The sequence below is a fragment of the Grampus griseus genome (assembly GCF_964374135.1).
Source record: "Grampus griseus genome assembly, chromosome: 7".
Lineage (NCBI taxonomy): Eukaryota > Metazoa > Chordata > Mammalia > Artiodactyla > Delphinidae > Grampus > Grampus griseus.
Window position 1 is genome coordinate 15,844,935 of NC_139001.1, and position 14,608 is coordinate 15,859,542.

The 14,608-nt window shown below is 39.8% G+C and overlaps 1 protein-coding gene across 1 annotated transcript; it reads right to left on the bottom strand.

Moving 5' to 3' along the window:
• Positions 1-644: 644 nt before the first annotated feature.
• LOC309824974 (ras association domain-containing protein 6-like) lies at positions 645-1,674 on the bottom strand (the record flags this gene model as incomplete). The annotated part of the gene is given in 2 exon segments (XM_082658259.1): positions 645-1,475; positions 1,477-1,674. Coding segments are annotated over 2 exon segments (1,008 nt in total). The 5' UTR covers positions 1,654-1,674.
• Positions 1,675-14,608: the final 12,934 nt, after the last annotated feature.

Sequence of the window (14,608 nt, forward strand, 5' to 3'; positions counted from 1 at the left end):
CTCAGAAATTATATCAGTTATCTATGGTGATGTAACAAATTATCCTAAAACGTAGCAGCATACTACAACAAACATTTCGTACCTCACACATTTTCCGAGGATCAGGAATCCAGGAGTGGTTTAGCTGGGATTTTTGGCTCAGGTCTCTCATGAGGTTGTACTCAAGCTCTTTGCAGGGTTGCAGTCATTGAAGGCTTGACGGGGGCTGGCCGATGGCGCGCTCCCACAGCTGTGGGCTGTGGACAGGGTGCCTCAGTTCCTTGTTGGCTTTTGGGCTTTTGGAAGAAGGTCTCAGTTCCTGTTATAAAGGCCTTTCCCTAGGGCTACTCTGGATGTGGCAGCTGGCTCCCCCCAGAGCCAGCGATCCAAGAGAACAAGCAAGGAGGACACCGCAGTGCCTTTTATGACCTAGTCTCCAAAGCCACGCCCTGGCACTTCTGCTTTCCTCTGTTCCTTAGAAGTGAGTTACTAAGTCCAGCCCATATCTTGAGAGGAGGCGTATCAAAGACTTCACACATATATCTTAAAACTACCACGGTAGTGATGTTAACATCTCACTTGCATAATTTATTTGAATTTTTTTTGCATCTAGTAAAACTCTGTGCTTGCATATACTTGCTACTTTTTTGTTGGCAACCTTTTAATCATAAATTTTCTATTTCCTGTTTACTTCGAAGACATTTCAGTATGATAGCCTTTTCTGTACTGAATTTTGTTATTGTTCTCTGAATCTCTCTTTTCTCTTCTTTGTCTAATCTTTGAAGGATGGATTCCAGGAGAGAAAAATGAAAGTTAATATACTGAGCCACATCACTGCTAATTTCTTCTGCATCTTTATCCATGAGGAAAATGAGAGCATTCTTTTTGGATGGTGCCTGTAGACGTCTATGCAGTAGCGGAATGTCTGTTTTCTTTAGCCATCTCTGCTCTCCTGTCGCAAAAATAATGTAAAGTGCAAAATCCAGGGCACTATTTTCAATCTTAAATTTTTGGAGAATTTGCTTTATTACTTCTTCAGTTCTCATATCACTGTTTATTCTGACCTTAGTTTCTGATCCAATGGCTGGAGTGAAAATTGATGTTTCATGGTTATAAAAGTGTCCATTCATAGAGGCCCTATGCTTCTGTCTGTCCTTTCTGTCCATCATCAGAGGCTTCATCCTTTTTCTCACCAGGGTTGCTCCACTCTTGGTTCTATAGAGCAATGGGGATTCAGGTTCTTCATCTGCATGAAGCTTCAGAGTGCTACTGTGATAAGATAAATAATCTTCCTGGGAATCTGTTGGTCCAGACACTGGAATCTGAGTCCTGTCCAAATCACTAATACAGTAAAGATCATGAAATTCTCCCCAGCGTGTCGTTCCCCTTTTGGAAAAGACATCTGGTGACTTCAGCACAGTGAAAGAAGGGATTTGCTTCTCATCTTGTGTTTTCAGTTGTATAGGCTGCTTTACTCCCCAGAAAATGTCCAGCATTACTTACTTCAGCCATTAGTTTACCATCGTCAGTCTGTCCATATAAGATATGCAGATTTTTCTGGTTCCTATAAAAGATGTTACAGGTCTTCAATAAAGAATGAAGCTGTTTCCTGGTAACGCATGTCCTCTCATCGATGTGGATCCAAGAAGAGGAGAGGTGAGCCGTCATAGTCATTTTCTCCCCCTTTCTGAGATCATCTGAGGCTCCCCTTAGCTGTTGAGCTGAACCTGCTCCGGAGAGCGTGTTCCCCTGCTCAGTTCCAAACTCTGATCATCGTTGGAGAGTCAGTGCTTGCTCACCTGTCCCGGAGGTGGAGCTGGGGTCGGAGACAAGCGCGGGAGGAGGGCCGCACACGCTCCTGCCCGGGCAGGGCTCCCTCTGCGCCTTGTTCAAATCTTTTAAAAGGCTCTTTCATGGTATTGAAGGTGAAGATGCTGAGGAGGCACCACTGACAGTACAAATAAGGACCTGATAAGTCTTTGGGTTTATACCTTTTAAGATGCCCCACCCTCCTTCATTCTTTCTTTCTTGCAGCGTTTTGTTTTGGTTTTCCTCCCGTCACTTGGAAGAGCCCCACTTGACTGGTGTCTCCTTTGGCTCGGACCACACCTGCTTGCGCTGACCTTGGCAAGTCTGGCTCTTTAACTGCCACACAGGCTTACCTGCTCCCTGTAACAACCACGTCTTTGGTCTCATTACCGCAGCCTTACCAGAGACGGGGAAGAGACTGCCTCCCATCCCATAGCATCCTATCCACGAGCAGGGAGGGGTGGCTGTCAGCAAAACTGTCCAGAAGTTGTGCTGCAAGTTCTCTTCTTTCCTCCTTACTCAATTCGTCTCTCCCCACGCCCTCCATGGACTTTATCTGATGGTGTCTGCCCCTTCCACCGAATACCTTGGCGTTGGCAGAGACTCATACTTGTTTAGTTCCTGGCAAAGTCTAGGCCGAGAGAGCACAAAAGTACGTGGTGGTTAGGCCCGTCTGAGGCAAACTAAGAAACTTAAGAGTAAAAGATTTGGATTGAATGTGAAACAGCTGTGAGAAGAGGTCCTGATAAGCCCCCCTCTTTTCTCCTGATCAATCTCAGTGCAGTTGAGACCTACTTTGAACTCACTCTGAAATAGTCACACTGGAATATCCTAAGAAGTGCGTATTTCCAAGGCCGTGTGAAGTCCATTTCTTATCTTTTAGAGAGTCTCAATGTTTAGCAGAACTTTAGGCGTACTCTTGGCACACACCAAGTCTCTTATTATGGGCTGAGCTGTTGTGCCAGAGCTGGAGCTGGGCAGATGGCACGTCCCTCGTTGCCACGGCTGATGGAGCAGGTCCGGTGCATGTTTACTTTAGGGGGAATGGCGAGGCTCGTCCTGCCTCTCACAGGGTGGGCTTACACGGCAGCTTCCCTCTCAGGCACACCTGTGTCCAGTTGGGAGCAGGACAGGTCTCGGGAAGGTGGCAGCGATCCTGAAGTGTCTTTGTGCTGGTCCTCCCCTTGTTTACTCTGCTTAGCTACCAGCTTGCAGTATTTTCAAGGTTGCAGAGAAGAGTCGTTGCACGACAATGAGATTTCTGGCAACGGGAAACAGAGCTTTCTTTATAAATGCTTCACTCCTGATCTCTCCCTGGTAGAGTGGGTGTGTGTGTTATGTGTGTGCAATGGAAGGGTATTTCTGCACTAGCGGGTCATCTAGTTTTCACTACCATGGACTCATTTTCTTTTTTGTTTCCATATGGAGTCCTTGTTTGGAAAGGTTTACCAAACAAAAGGACCCCCTTGCATTTATTAATGAATTTAAAAAATTACAACACAATTGACACTCATCGTCCAAATTCAAGGCATATAAAGGTTGAGAGTAGAAAGCGAAAGAGCCTGTTTATCTGTCGCTGTTTTCTTCCCCTTCCTGGAAATTACTGCTGTTACCAGTTCAGGTTACTTCTCTCCACTTCCTTTTCTATTAAAGCAATTTTGCACTTTTCTATTAACGTGTTGAGTACATAGAGAATATGCATATTGCTATCCATGTAATACATATCTCTATCCATATCTTCTTAACCTAGGTGAGAGCATAAGTCATGTAGTATCCATGTAGTAAGTGCTGTTCTGTGACCAGCTTATTTTATTCTATATTTTTCTGTATTTTTTTCTATAACATTTCTTGAAGTGATGCCTGGCCTGGCCTATTTATAGTTACATAGTGTTCTGTTGTATGAATAAGCTATAGTTTAGTTAGTTATTCCTTTATGGTGGAGCATCTAGTTTCCAGCTCCCACCCCTTTTGATACCATAACTACAGTACTGTAAGAAGCATAAACATCTTGGCACATATACCTTTATGACATTAAGTAATCATTATGTTTTTTGACACTTTTTTATTAACCAAAGACACAGGCAACTCCCAATCAGTCTTTCTGATCAAGATGAGATCGTGAATATTATTGCATTGAGCTGAAGTAATTTTGGTCAAAAACTTAGGAATGTGATTATTTAGTTAGCCTGTTCTGCCTAATCTAGTAGACATATTTGATATCTGTTAGACTCTTTGAAATGCTAAAAATAGTCTCTAGACCTTCCCCTGACCCCATGCCACCCCATTATATGACTGCCTTTGAGAACAGAAAAGATCTTACCCTGTTTGTGAGTATATTCTACTCATTGGTGTAACTCACAGGGAAATAAAAAATTCGATAAAAAGCATAAACAATTTGACTGACTTTCTTAATAAAAGTGTCTAATTTGCCTGACTGAATTGATTTATTTGATGAGCTTAATCAGCTTTTTTTGGTACTTTGTAATTACTGACTATATGGACTTAGCCACATATACCAAATATACTACTAATTTTATTATTTTCAATCATAAATATCATGATAACCTAGTAATTTTTATCTTTTGGAACTTTTATAGAAGTGCTTCATAAATTATAATTTTATTGGAAACAATAATCCTGACCTAGAGGAAATAACACTATAATCTGAATCCTAAAGACAGACCTGGGTTTGCATTCTGTTTACACCATGATTAGTTGTATGGTCTTGGGAATGTCTCTTGATATCTTCGAATCTCAGATCCCTCGCGTGTAAAAAATGGGTAATAATGATACTGACTTTAACTAGAAGGGTTGTGAGGATTAAATAAAATGGTGTCTTTAAAAATACCTAGTTTAGGGCTTCCCTGGTGGCGCAGTGGTTGAGAGTGCGCCTGCCGATGCAGGGGACACGGGTTCGTGCCCCGGTCCGGGAAGATCCCACATGCCGCGGAGCGGCTGGGCCCGTGAGCCATGGCCGCTGAGCCTGCGCGTCCGGAGGCTGTGCTCTGCAACGGGAGAGGCCACAACAGTGAGAGGCCCGCATACCGCAAAAAAAAAAAACCACCCAAAAAACCTAGTTTACTGCTTGACATATTAGAGGCTTATTGTTATTATTAAGCTATTATTATTATTAGCTGATAAACGGACCACGTGTTTATATATTTGGAAAATATATGACTGGGCTTCCCTGGTGGCACAGTGGTTAAGAACCTGCCTGCCAATGCAGGGGACATGGGTTCGAGCCCTAGTCCGGGAAGATCCCACATGCTGCAGAGCAACTAAGCCCGTGCGCCACAACTACTTAGCCTGCTCTCTAGAGCCCGTGAGCCACAACTACTCAGCCTGAGTGCCACAACTACTGAAGCCCGTGCCCCTAGAGCCCGTGTCCCACAACAAGAGAAGACACCGCAATGAGAAGCCCGCGCACTGCAACAAAGAGTAGCCCCCGGGCTTCCCTGGTGGCGCAGTGGTTGGGAGTCCGCCTGCCGATGCTGGCGACACGGGTTCGTGCCCTGGTCCAGGAGGATCCCACATGTCGCGGAGCGGCTGGGCCCGTGAGCTACGGCCGATGAGCCTGCGCGTCCGGAGTCTGTGCTCCGCAACGGGAGAGGCCACAACAGTAAGAGGCCCGCGTACCGCAAAAAAAAAAAAAAAAAAAAAGAGTAGCCCCTTCTCGCCGCAACTAGAGAAAGCCCGTGCACAAAAACGAAGACCCAATGCAGCAAAAAATAAATAATAAATAAATAAATAAAAATTTAAAAACGTAAAAAAAAAAGATATGACTGAAACCAGAAGATGCCTCATTTGGCATAATAAGTCTTGCTATGAGAATTTAAAACTGTCTTTACAGTGTCCCTGAGAGAATAAAGTGGTTATTATAATAGTCACTTTATCCATTGGAAAACTGAGATACTGTGAGATTAAGCAAGCTCCCGTGGTGACACAGAGTGTCATTCCAGAGGGCTGACCTCAATACTTGGCCATTAGACCCACTGCTTTTTAAAGGATGGTGCCCCTTGGAACCGCCTTTAAAATACCGGAGTTGGGAGATGAGATTTGTGGCCATGAGATGACAGGAGACAATCACTCTATAGAGACAGTCCCCTGGGTGACCATGGTTTGGCCCGCAGTGCATCTGAATCTTTGAAATCCCTGGCTGTGCTTTAACTAGGGAGGAGCTCATGTATTTTGGAATTCTTTTAAGAAGAGTATGATTTTTCTTTTTCAGGTGGAATCTTTTTAATCTGCCTTTTTGATCTTTCACATTGCATCTTGCAAACATCTCTTAAATGATTCAGATCAGACAATATATGTTTTACTTCTAAAAAATAGGTTTTTTAAAGTTTAATTAAGTTTGTGAGCCAGCAGTGGTCAAGGAACTAAAGACACACACACACACACACACACACACACACACACAGATGTTTGTCTATTCCTCAAGCCTCAAGTCTAGCCCAATGTTTTACAAATTACAAGTGTTAAAGGGATATTTATTAAGAATTAGGCTCGCAGAAGGACAACACTTGGACCAAGGCTTTATGCTGGCAAACATCCTGGGACTCAATTTCTTTCAGGCGTGGTGGGATTTGGCTCCCTGGGTTCTGAGTTTTGGAATGAGTGTGGGGTGAGTGTAGAGGAGGGAAGAACAGCTCAAATTCTGTGGATCAGCCTTGGGCAGACAAACAATTGTAGACACACCATTTCTCTGCAAAAATTGTTTCTTTCTCATTTTGGATTCTGAATCACGTCTCATTGGCTAAAGGTTTCTTATCAACCTCAGTGCTCCACATTAGAAATTCACAAGTATAAGACCTTAAAGAGATGTTCCTCTAAACTGCTTTTCCATATTAAGTGGGGCCCAAGAGGACCATTCCTGTGTAAAACATGTTGGTTTCTAGGGTCCCTAATGAGTATGCTTCAAGGAGACAGAGGACAGCCGCCCCTCACCATAAAAATGGAAGGTCAGAAATGTTTTTTTAAATTAATTTTTATTGGAGTATAGTTGTTAACTAGCACTCTGCTGTTTGGCTTGACCGCACATGGGGGTATTTTTAGGACCAGAACAAATATGTCACCCTTCCTTGTAGGGTAGATTGTATCTTTTTCTTTTTCTTATTGGAGGAATAGATAAAGAAGACGTGGTACCTATATACAATGGAATATTACTCAGCCACAAAAAAGAACAAAATAATGTCATTTGCAGCAACATGGATGGACCTAGAGATTTTCATACTGAGTGAAGTAAGTCAGACAGAGAAAGACAACTATCTTATGATATCACTTATATGTGGAATCTAAAGAAAAGAGGGGGGGACAATTGAACTTATCTACAAAACAGAAATAGAGTTACAGATGTAGAAAACAAACTTAGGGTAGATTGTATCTTAAGAAAAATCCATAATTATTACTTTAAACTTAAGGCAGGAAATATTTCCAAAACTAGTCAGTAAACAGAACATTATAATCCAGCTGTTGTTGTATTTGTATAGTTTAAAGAAATGTTGGTCATATATTACTTAAAATTTTAGGGAGTTGGGCACCACCCAAATGCAGAACAGATTAATTTCATGGTTTCTATATGCATTTGCACAAATTAAAATATAATCCCTCACTTGGTTTTTTGAACCTCTTTCTTCAATTAGTTCTATATGCTGAGCCAGTCAGACAGCTGTTTTCAGAAACAGTCCAGTTTCTTCTATATGTTGTTATTGTACAGTTGAATTCCTTTATGTGTGTATGTCAATGTCACAAGACTAATGCCTGAATTGTAAGTTAACCATGCTGTATCAGTTTGCCCCAGTGACAAGTCCTGTATATCCAATTTTGCAAAATCGTTAGAAAATTTTCTGTAGAATTCTTCTAAGAGTGAACATAAACTTCTCATGGGCAGTGGGAGATTTCTCATCCAAACATCGAAGAAATGATTCTTAACTTTAATCTTTTTAAAAGGAAAGCCAATTCTTGGTGAGAATATTTTAATCTTATATTTTAACAAACTTTGAAGAATTTATTGATCTCAGAAAGCTTTCTAACAGCTAAATAATGAACCAAAGAAATCAACTCCAGTGGCCTCAACTTACAGTGAGGAAATCAAAAGTTGGGAGGTTAGGTGAAAATGAACTTAGTCATCAGTTACACCCCGGTCTCCTGCATCTAAGACTAGTTACTTCTCGCTGTCCTTGCTGTTTCCTCTAATAATGGCATTTAACAGATGGACATGTATGTTCTTTAGTAATTCTTAAAGGGGAACAATTAGTGAACTATGTTTTGTTTAGATATTTTCCCTGCTTCACTTTCTCTATATAACTTCTTTTTTGTTCACAGATGTATTAAAATATTCTTTAAGAAGTGTAATCACTTTATGAAACTGGATTTTCACGCATATGACAAAGATTAGTTGTGCATCCAGTTTGTGTTTGGGTTCATGATAGGCATTACCAAGAGATGGAAAAATGAGTCAGTCTCCTATATGGAACTCCAAACATTCAGAAAAAAATAATTGATGTCTATATATAAAATATTTTCACAGACATGATCTCCTTTATCTGCCAATGTTATAGAAAATCTTTTATGGTTATGGGAGGGTTTATGATGATATTATTATTTTTTAAATTTAAGTATATTTGATTTCTAATATATTAGTTTCAGGTATATATCAGAGTGATTCAATATTTTTTAGGTTATGCTCCATTTAAAGTTATTACAGAATAATGGCTATATTTCCCCATGCTGTTCAATATCTCCTTGTTGCTTATCTATTTTATACATAGTCGTTTGCATCTCTTAATTCCATACCCATATCTTGCCCCTCCCCCTTCCTTCTTCCCACTGGTAACAACTAGTTTGTTTTCTATATGTGATGATTTATTTAACCAATTTTTCTGTCATGTTTCTACCTGTTGGGAGAGAGAGTAGAAATTTTTAGAGGGGCTGGTTGACAAATCATTCATTCATTCATGAATAAGCAAATACATTTGAGTGCTCTGTTCCTGATACTGTGCTAGAAACTGGGAAAACAGCTGGTATCCGATAGATATGATACTGCTCTCAGGAACTCCAAGCTGGTGGGAAAGTAAATAGTTTCACAAATACATATATAATTGTAAAGTATGATAAATGCTATGAAGGAAAAGGATGGAATGCCATGAGAGAGTATTACAAGGAGACTCGATTTAGATTGGGGAATTAAAAGAGGCTTCTCCAAGAAGTAAACTTTCAGCTGAGACCTGAAGGATGTGCAGTGGTTAGGCAAGGAGTGGGGAAGGGACCACTTGTGAAGTAGATGCAGAAAACAGGACAGCCTGCTTCAGGTACTGACAAGCATCATTTGTTCAGAGGCTGCGGGTGTGGGAGACAGGGGTAGAGCTGAGGCTAGCAGGTGATTACACAGCCTCATGGATGGGTTCTCAGCCACACAATGCTCCTTCACTTATATGCCAAGTCGTATGTCACTGGGAGAGGATCAAAAGTGTTAAGATGTGGGAGGGCTGACAATGGTTATTGTTGGTTTCTTCTCTCATCCTTTTGACACTGCTGTCTCCCTGTTGCCCTGGGTGTTCTCCAAGTCTGCAACTGGACCTTACAGATCTTGCTTCTGTCAATTACCTCTTTCTGTAGTTACCTGGACCACATCTATTTATACCTGATACATGACAGCTCTAAAGCTCAGGCTTGTGCTAAGTCAGGAACCTGGAAGCAATAGTGGGCTTCTGCTCTGAAATAAGATTAAGTAGCTATTTTCGTCTTATTTTAACAAGGACGACTAGAGTAGTGCAAATCACTCATCAGTAAGAGTATAAAGGCAGATAATAAATTGTACCTTGGTATCTTTCCTCTCTGACTCCCTCTCATCTCTCTCCTAACTCTCTTTCCTCTCCTCTCCCCCTCCCCCTTTCTCTTGCTTTCTTCCTTGAGAAAACATGGACAGGGAAACTCATAAAATATAAATATTCTGCGTAGTAATTATAAAGCAAATATTCACGCAATCTTCACTCAGAATGCGAGAGAATGTTACTAGCACTCCAAAGTCCCCAGCAGGTTCCTACCCTAAGTAGTATCCTCCCTCCCTGCCAGACATAACCACTACCCTATTGTGGTATCCTATTATGGGATTATGCTACCTCCATACCTATTATAGTATTTATTTCCTTGCTTATCTTTATAGTTTTACTACCTAATTATGCAGGCTTAAGGAATATAGTTTAATTTTGCCTGGTTTGCAGCTTTGTATAAATGGAATCACTTACAAGGCCTTCTGTTCAATCTGGCTTATTTTGATTAATTGTATATCATTAGAAACTTTTATTTGGAAACAATTTAAAATTTTTTAAAAATGGCAAAAATAAAATTGTGCCAAGAACTCCCATTTACCTTTTGTCCAGATTTACCTACCGTTTACATTCTACCTCATTTGGTTTATTATTTATGTGTGCTCTTTCTCCTCATATATACATAATTTTTCTGAACCATTTGAGAGTAAGTTATATACATCATGGAACTTTATCCATAAACACTTTAGTGTATATTTCCTAAGAATAAGGTTATTCTCTTATGTCACCATAGTATAGTGATCAATATATAAATTTATATTGATACAGTACAATCTACTGCCTATAATGCAATTTTATTAAATAACCCTTTATAGCAATTTTCTCCTTTCAGTGAAGGTTTCTCTTTAGTATAGGACCCGGTTTAGGATCAATTATTGCATTTACTTGTCATGTCTTTAGTTTCCTCTAATCCTGGATAATTCCTCACCCTTTCTTCCTTTTTTTATATAATAATAACTTTTGTAATACATGCACTTCCCTACTCCTTTTAAAATAGAATGTTCCTCATTTTGTGTTTGTTTGGTTCAACATTATTGAAGATTTTTCCATGCTGTATTTTTTGCAGTTTTTTTCATTTTTATTGCTAAATCATGTGTGTAACATTTTAAACATATGGACGCAAATGTCACAGTTAATAATTATTTCACATGTTCTTATAACTTTTGTTAAAGAGAGAAATTAACTGAACTAGTATGATACTGAATTTTCCTTTTATGAGAAAATCCCAGCCAGTACGTCTACAGTGCTGTACCCAGTTTACCTGGTGGAAGCTACCTGATGCCGAAATGATGACCCAGAAGAAATAAACACTCTCTGAATAATCAGGATTGCCAACCCAAACCCACAAAATGATTGTAATCACAATCCTAAGACTTCAGCTTTAAATATTTGTTCTGAAAAGACACAAAATTATCAGTCACTGAAGACATTGAACTAGGATCAGGGGCTATTAGGATGTGCAGTTAATTGGAAAATGACTAGTGATGGATAAACCTCAGAAACTCTAATATTCAGGGATGCATATGTGAAACTTTTAAAAATACTTTTAATCAAATGGGCTCAAATCCTTTTGGTTAAACCCTTTTTCTTCAATTACTGGTTCTCTTTCTGCTCAAATGAACCAGAATTCATATGTTATTTGCCTTGCCTCCATCAAGATATTCTTTCTCATGTTTAAAAGTGATCATCTTTGTTGATACTTCACTTTGAAGTCAGTACAGGGTTGCAGTATGTGATGACTTTTATGATAATTACCTTACATTTGAGCCAAAAGAATTCCAAGAACTAATTTGGTTCCAGGAAGTGGTTTTAACTTTCATTCTTCCATGTTCAAAGTCTGTATTTATCTGTATCTTGCTTTTTTTTTTTAACATCTTTATTGGAGTATAATTGCTTTACAATGGTGTGTTAGTTTCTGCTTTATAACAAAGTGAATCAGCTATACATATACATATATCCCCATATCCCCTCCCTCTTGCGTCTCCCTCCCACCCTCCATATCCCACCCCTCTAGGTGGTCACAAAGCACCAAGCTGATCTCCCTGTGCTATGCGGCTTCTTCCCACTAGCTATCTATTTTACATTTGGTAGTGTATATATGTCCATGTCACTCTCTCACTTCGTCCCAGCTTACCTGTCCTCCTCCCCATGTCTTCAAGTCCATTCTCTACGTCTGCATCTTTATTCCTGTCCTGCCCCTAGGTTCTTCAGAACCCTTTTTTTTTTTTTTTAGATTCCATATATATGTGTGTAACTTGCTTTTAAAAAGGTAGATGCTCTTACGTTTAATATGTATACTTCCAACTTCTCCAGAACCTTAGCTTTCTTTGTAATTCTTTTCAATTGATTCAGATATTGAGATCATAGACAATATTTCCTTCTTTCCAGATTAGATGCATCTCTTTAAGAAATTGATCACTGATGGTTGAAAACAAAGTCTGGCACTGTGCTAGGTAATTCTGGCCTGATCCTTCTAGCAAAGGTGTTTACTGGATTGAGACATAAATGGAAGGTTGAGAATTATTATAGCATTTTGGTCATAAATAAAAGATTTTGATTTAATGATATGTTAGAATTTTGATGAGGTTTAGAGATTCTAAATTTCTGGGGAGAAATAATAATATATGTAGCTTTTTGCAGTGGGGTGGAAGGAGAAGTAAAACATTGTTATTTGAAGATAGCAGTCTGGCAGGCAAAAGGGTTTCCATGTCCACAGATGACTCACATTGAGAATAATGAGAGGTAGGTTCGAACAATGAGGCTGTACGAAGGTATCGGATTTCAAGAAAGTAAATTTTGGAGAATTAAGAAATCTGGTGAATAAGGTGCCGTAAGAGGAAGTATAAAATTCACGAGCATGACAGCAGCTGAAGAATCTTTTAAGACACCATAATTAAAGCTCAAAGAACCGCAGGCCTTCTGAAAAAAAGAATGTGGAACCTAACAAAGATAGTATGTGCCTAATACACTGGAGAAAGCAAGGAGAGCTGTGTGAAGATCTGAGAGAGAGAAACAAATCATTTCAGACCAATTGTCCTGTTTGCTAAACGGAAATGATAGGGGAGCTGGAGAGGTCTGCACAGAAGAGAAATGAATACAGAGTATTCTTTGAAGGTCTCGCTAAAAATAATGGACAGAAAGAATCAAAGTTTGTTATTTTTAGTCATTGATGATGGTTGGGAAAAAGGGTGGTAAAACAATTTTTAATCCAGAATGAAAAAGGAATTTAAAAAACCAAAAACAAAAACAGAAAGACATGCTTCAGAGAATAAAAGCCTGAAATAGCTGAAATGATTGATTTTAAAAAACAATCAGTTTAGCTCTTCAAAGGAGAAACTACACGGGCAACTGGGAACAATTAAATTGTAGTTAAATAAATAAATTATCAGCTTTCTAGATTTGGTTAGATGGATAATTCAAGTGCATAAGGCCGTGAAGTGGAGGATTTGGAGAAAAGTTCAGGAAGATTCCTTCAGTCCAGAGAAACAAATGTTTTCGGTCTAAAAGAGACCCAAGAGCAGAATCAGCATGGAGAAAGCCATTTGGCAGGAAGAAGGAAATGAAGCATTTTTCCCTTGTGATTGAATAAAATAAATGGCGGTTCTTGGGACTATATAGGCAAACAGGGAGACATGTCAGTGGAATATCAGACCAATTTTTTTTTCTTTATGATGAACTTAATTCCACTAAACATTTGTTTGTTCTCACCCCTGGTTAGATGCTACCCATCTCTAAGCTCTCTCTAATGCTGACCCCCAGAGATGTAATTATCAGAGGAAGAAGTGGGGAGCAAGTGATAGAATCTTTGAGGGCTGGAAGGAATCAAGTATTATTGAGACCAACACTCTCATTTACAGATGATGAAACAGACCTAGAAAAGAAGAGACCTACTAAAGATTAATAATTGGTGAGTGTCAATGATGGAATTATGTCCTTCATTATTTAATCTCCCTTTTTACATTGATCCCCTTCCTCACCATTTGGGGGAAATCTTTCCTTGTGGATAATCTGTCTGGGAGGAGACTGCTTCCCTCTTTCTCTGTGGCACTGCAGCCAAAGGAAGACAAATGACCTGGCCAATGACTCCCTTTTTCTGGGAACTTTGGCTCTGAGGGAGAGATGCAAAGATGTGGGAGGCTTGGAAGTCATCGTAACATCAATGGGACATTGTATGGACCTGACAGTTCTTGTTGCAAGACGTTTGTTGTGGCTCCAGTTGCCAAGTCTTTAGATTTCTCTGTGTGTTGTTCACTTTCTAAGTTGGGTCTTCTGGCCTTTTGACGATTTCGCATCCTTAATGTCCTTTCAGTGATATTCTCTTTTGCTTACCATAGCCAGAGTCTTGTGACCATGAGCCATGTTTGGTACCCCAATACTAAGTAAGTTGAGGAAATAAGTTGGGGAAACACAAATGCCTCTCAGTTTATTTTGCTTCCTATGGCTTAATTATTTCCAACAGACATCAGCATCTGTCCCCCAGCACTATTTGGAGGTGATGATGTAATGAGCTGTGATGTAATGAGCAAAACTATGTGTACAGGAAAAGATTTTCTAGTGGACAAATGAACAACTCTTGTTGCTCTTTGTTCATTGCTAACAAAAGAGAGGTATTTCCCTTTTTAGGTGTCAAGAAGATAGTCATGGTTTGTCAGATTGAAGGAATTCTCTTGCCCCAAGAGAGAACGCAACAATTTGGATTGTTCAAAGGAGAATGAAAGGATGAAAGAAGAGGGTGGGTTCTCTAAAGGTAAGCACTTGAGTCCTGCTTTAACACGATGCTTTGGAAAGTAGCAGCATCTTTGAAAAGGTCTCATAGATGCTGAGGGACAGAACACCCAGTGCTTTAGCCTTGGCAACCTCCAAAATGTCACTGCCGCTAAATTGGCCAGAGAGATGGATACAGTCCATGAGGTCTTCAGTCTCCCATGGACCATGAAAACTTGTGATACATCTTACACCTGAAGGTTGGAAAAAAAATTCATGCTCATTAC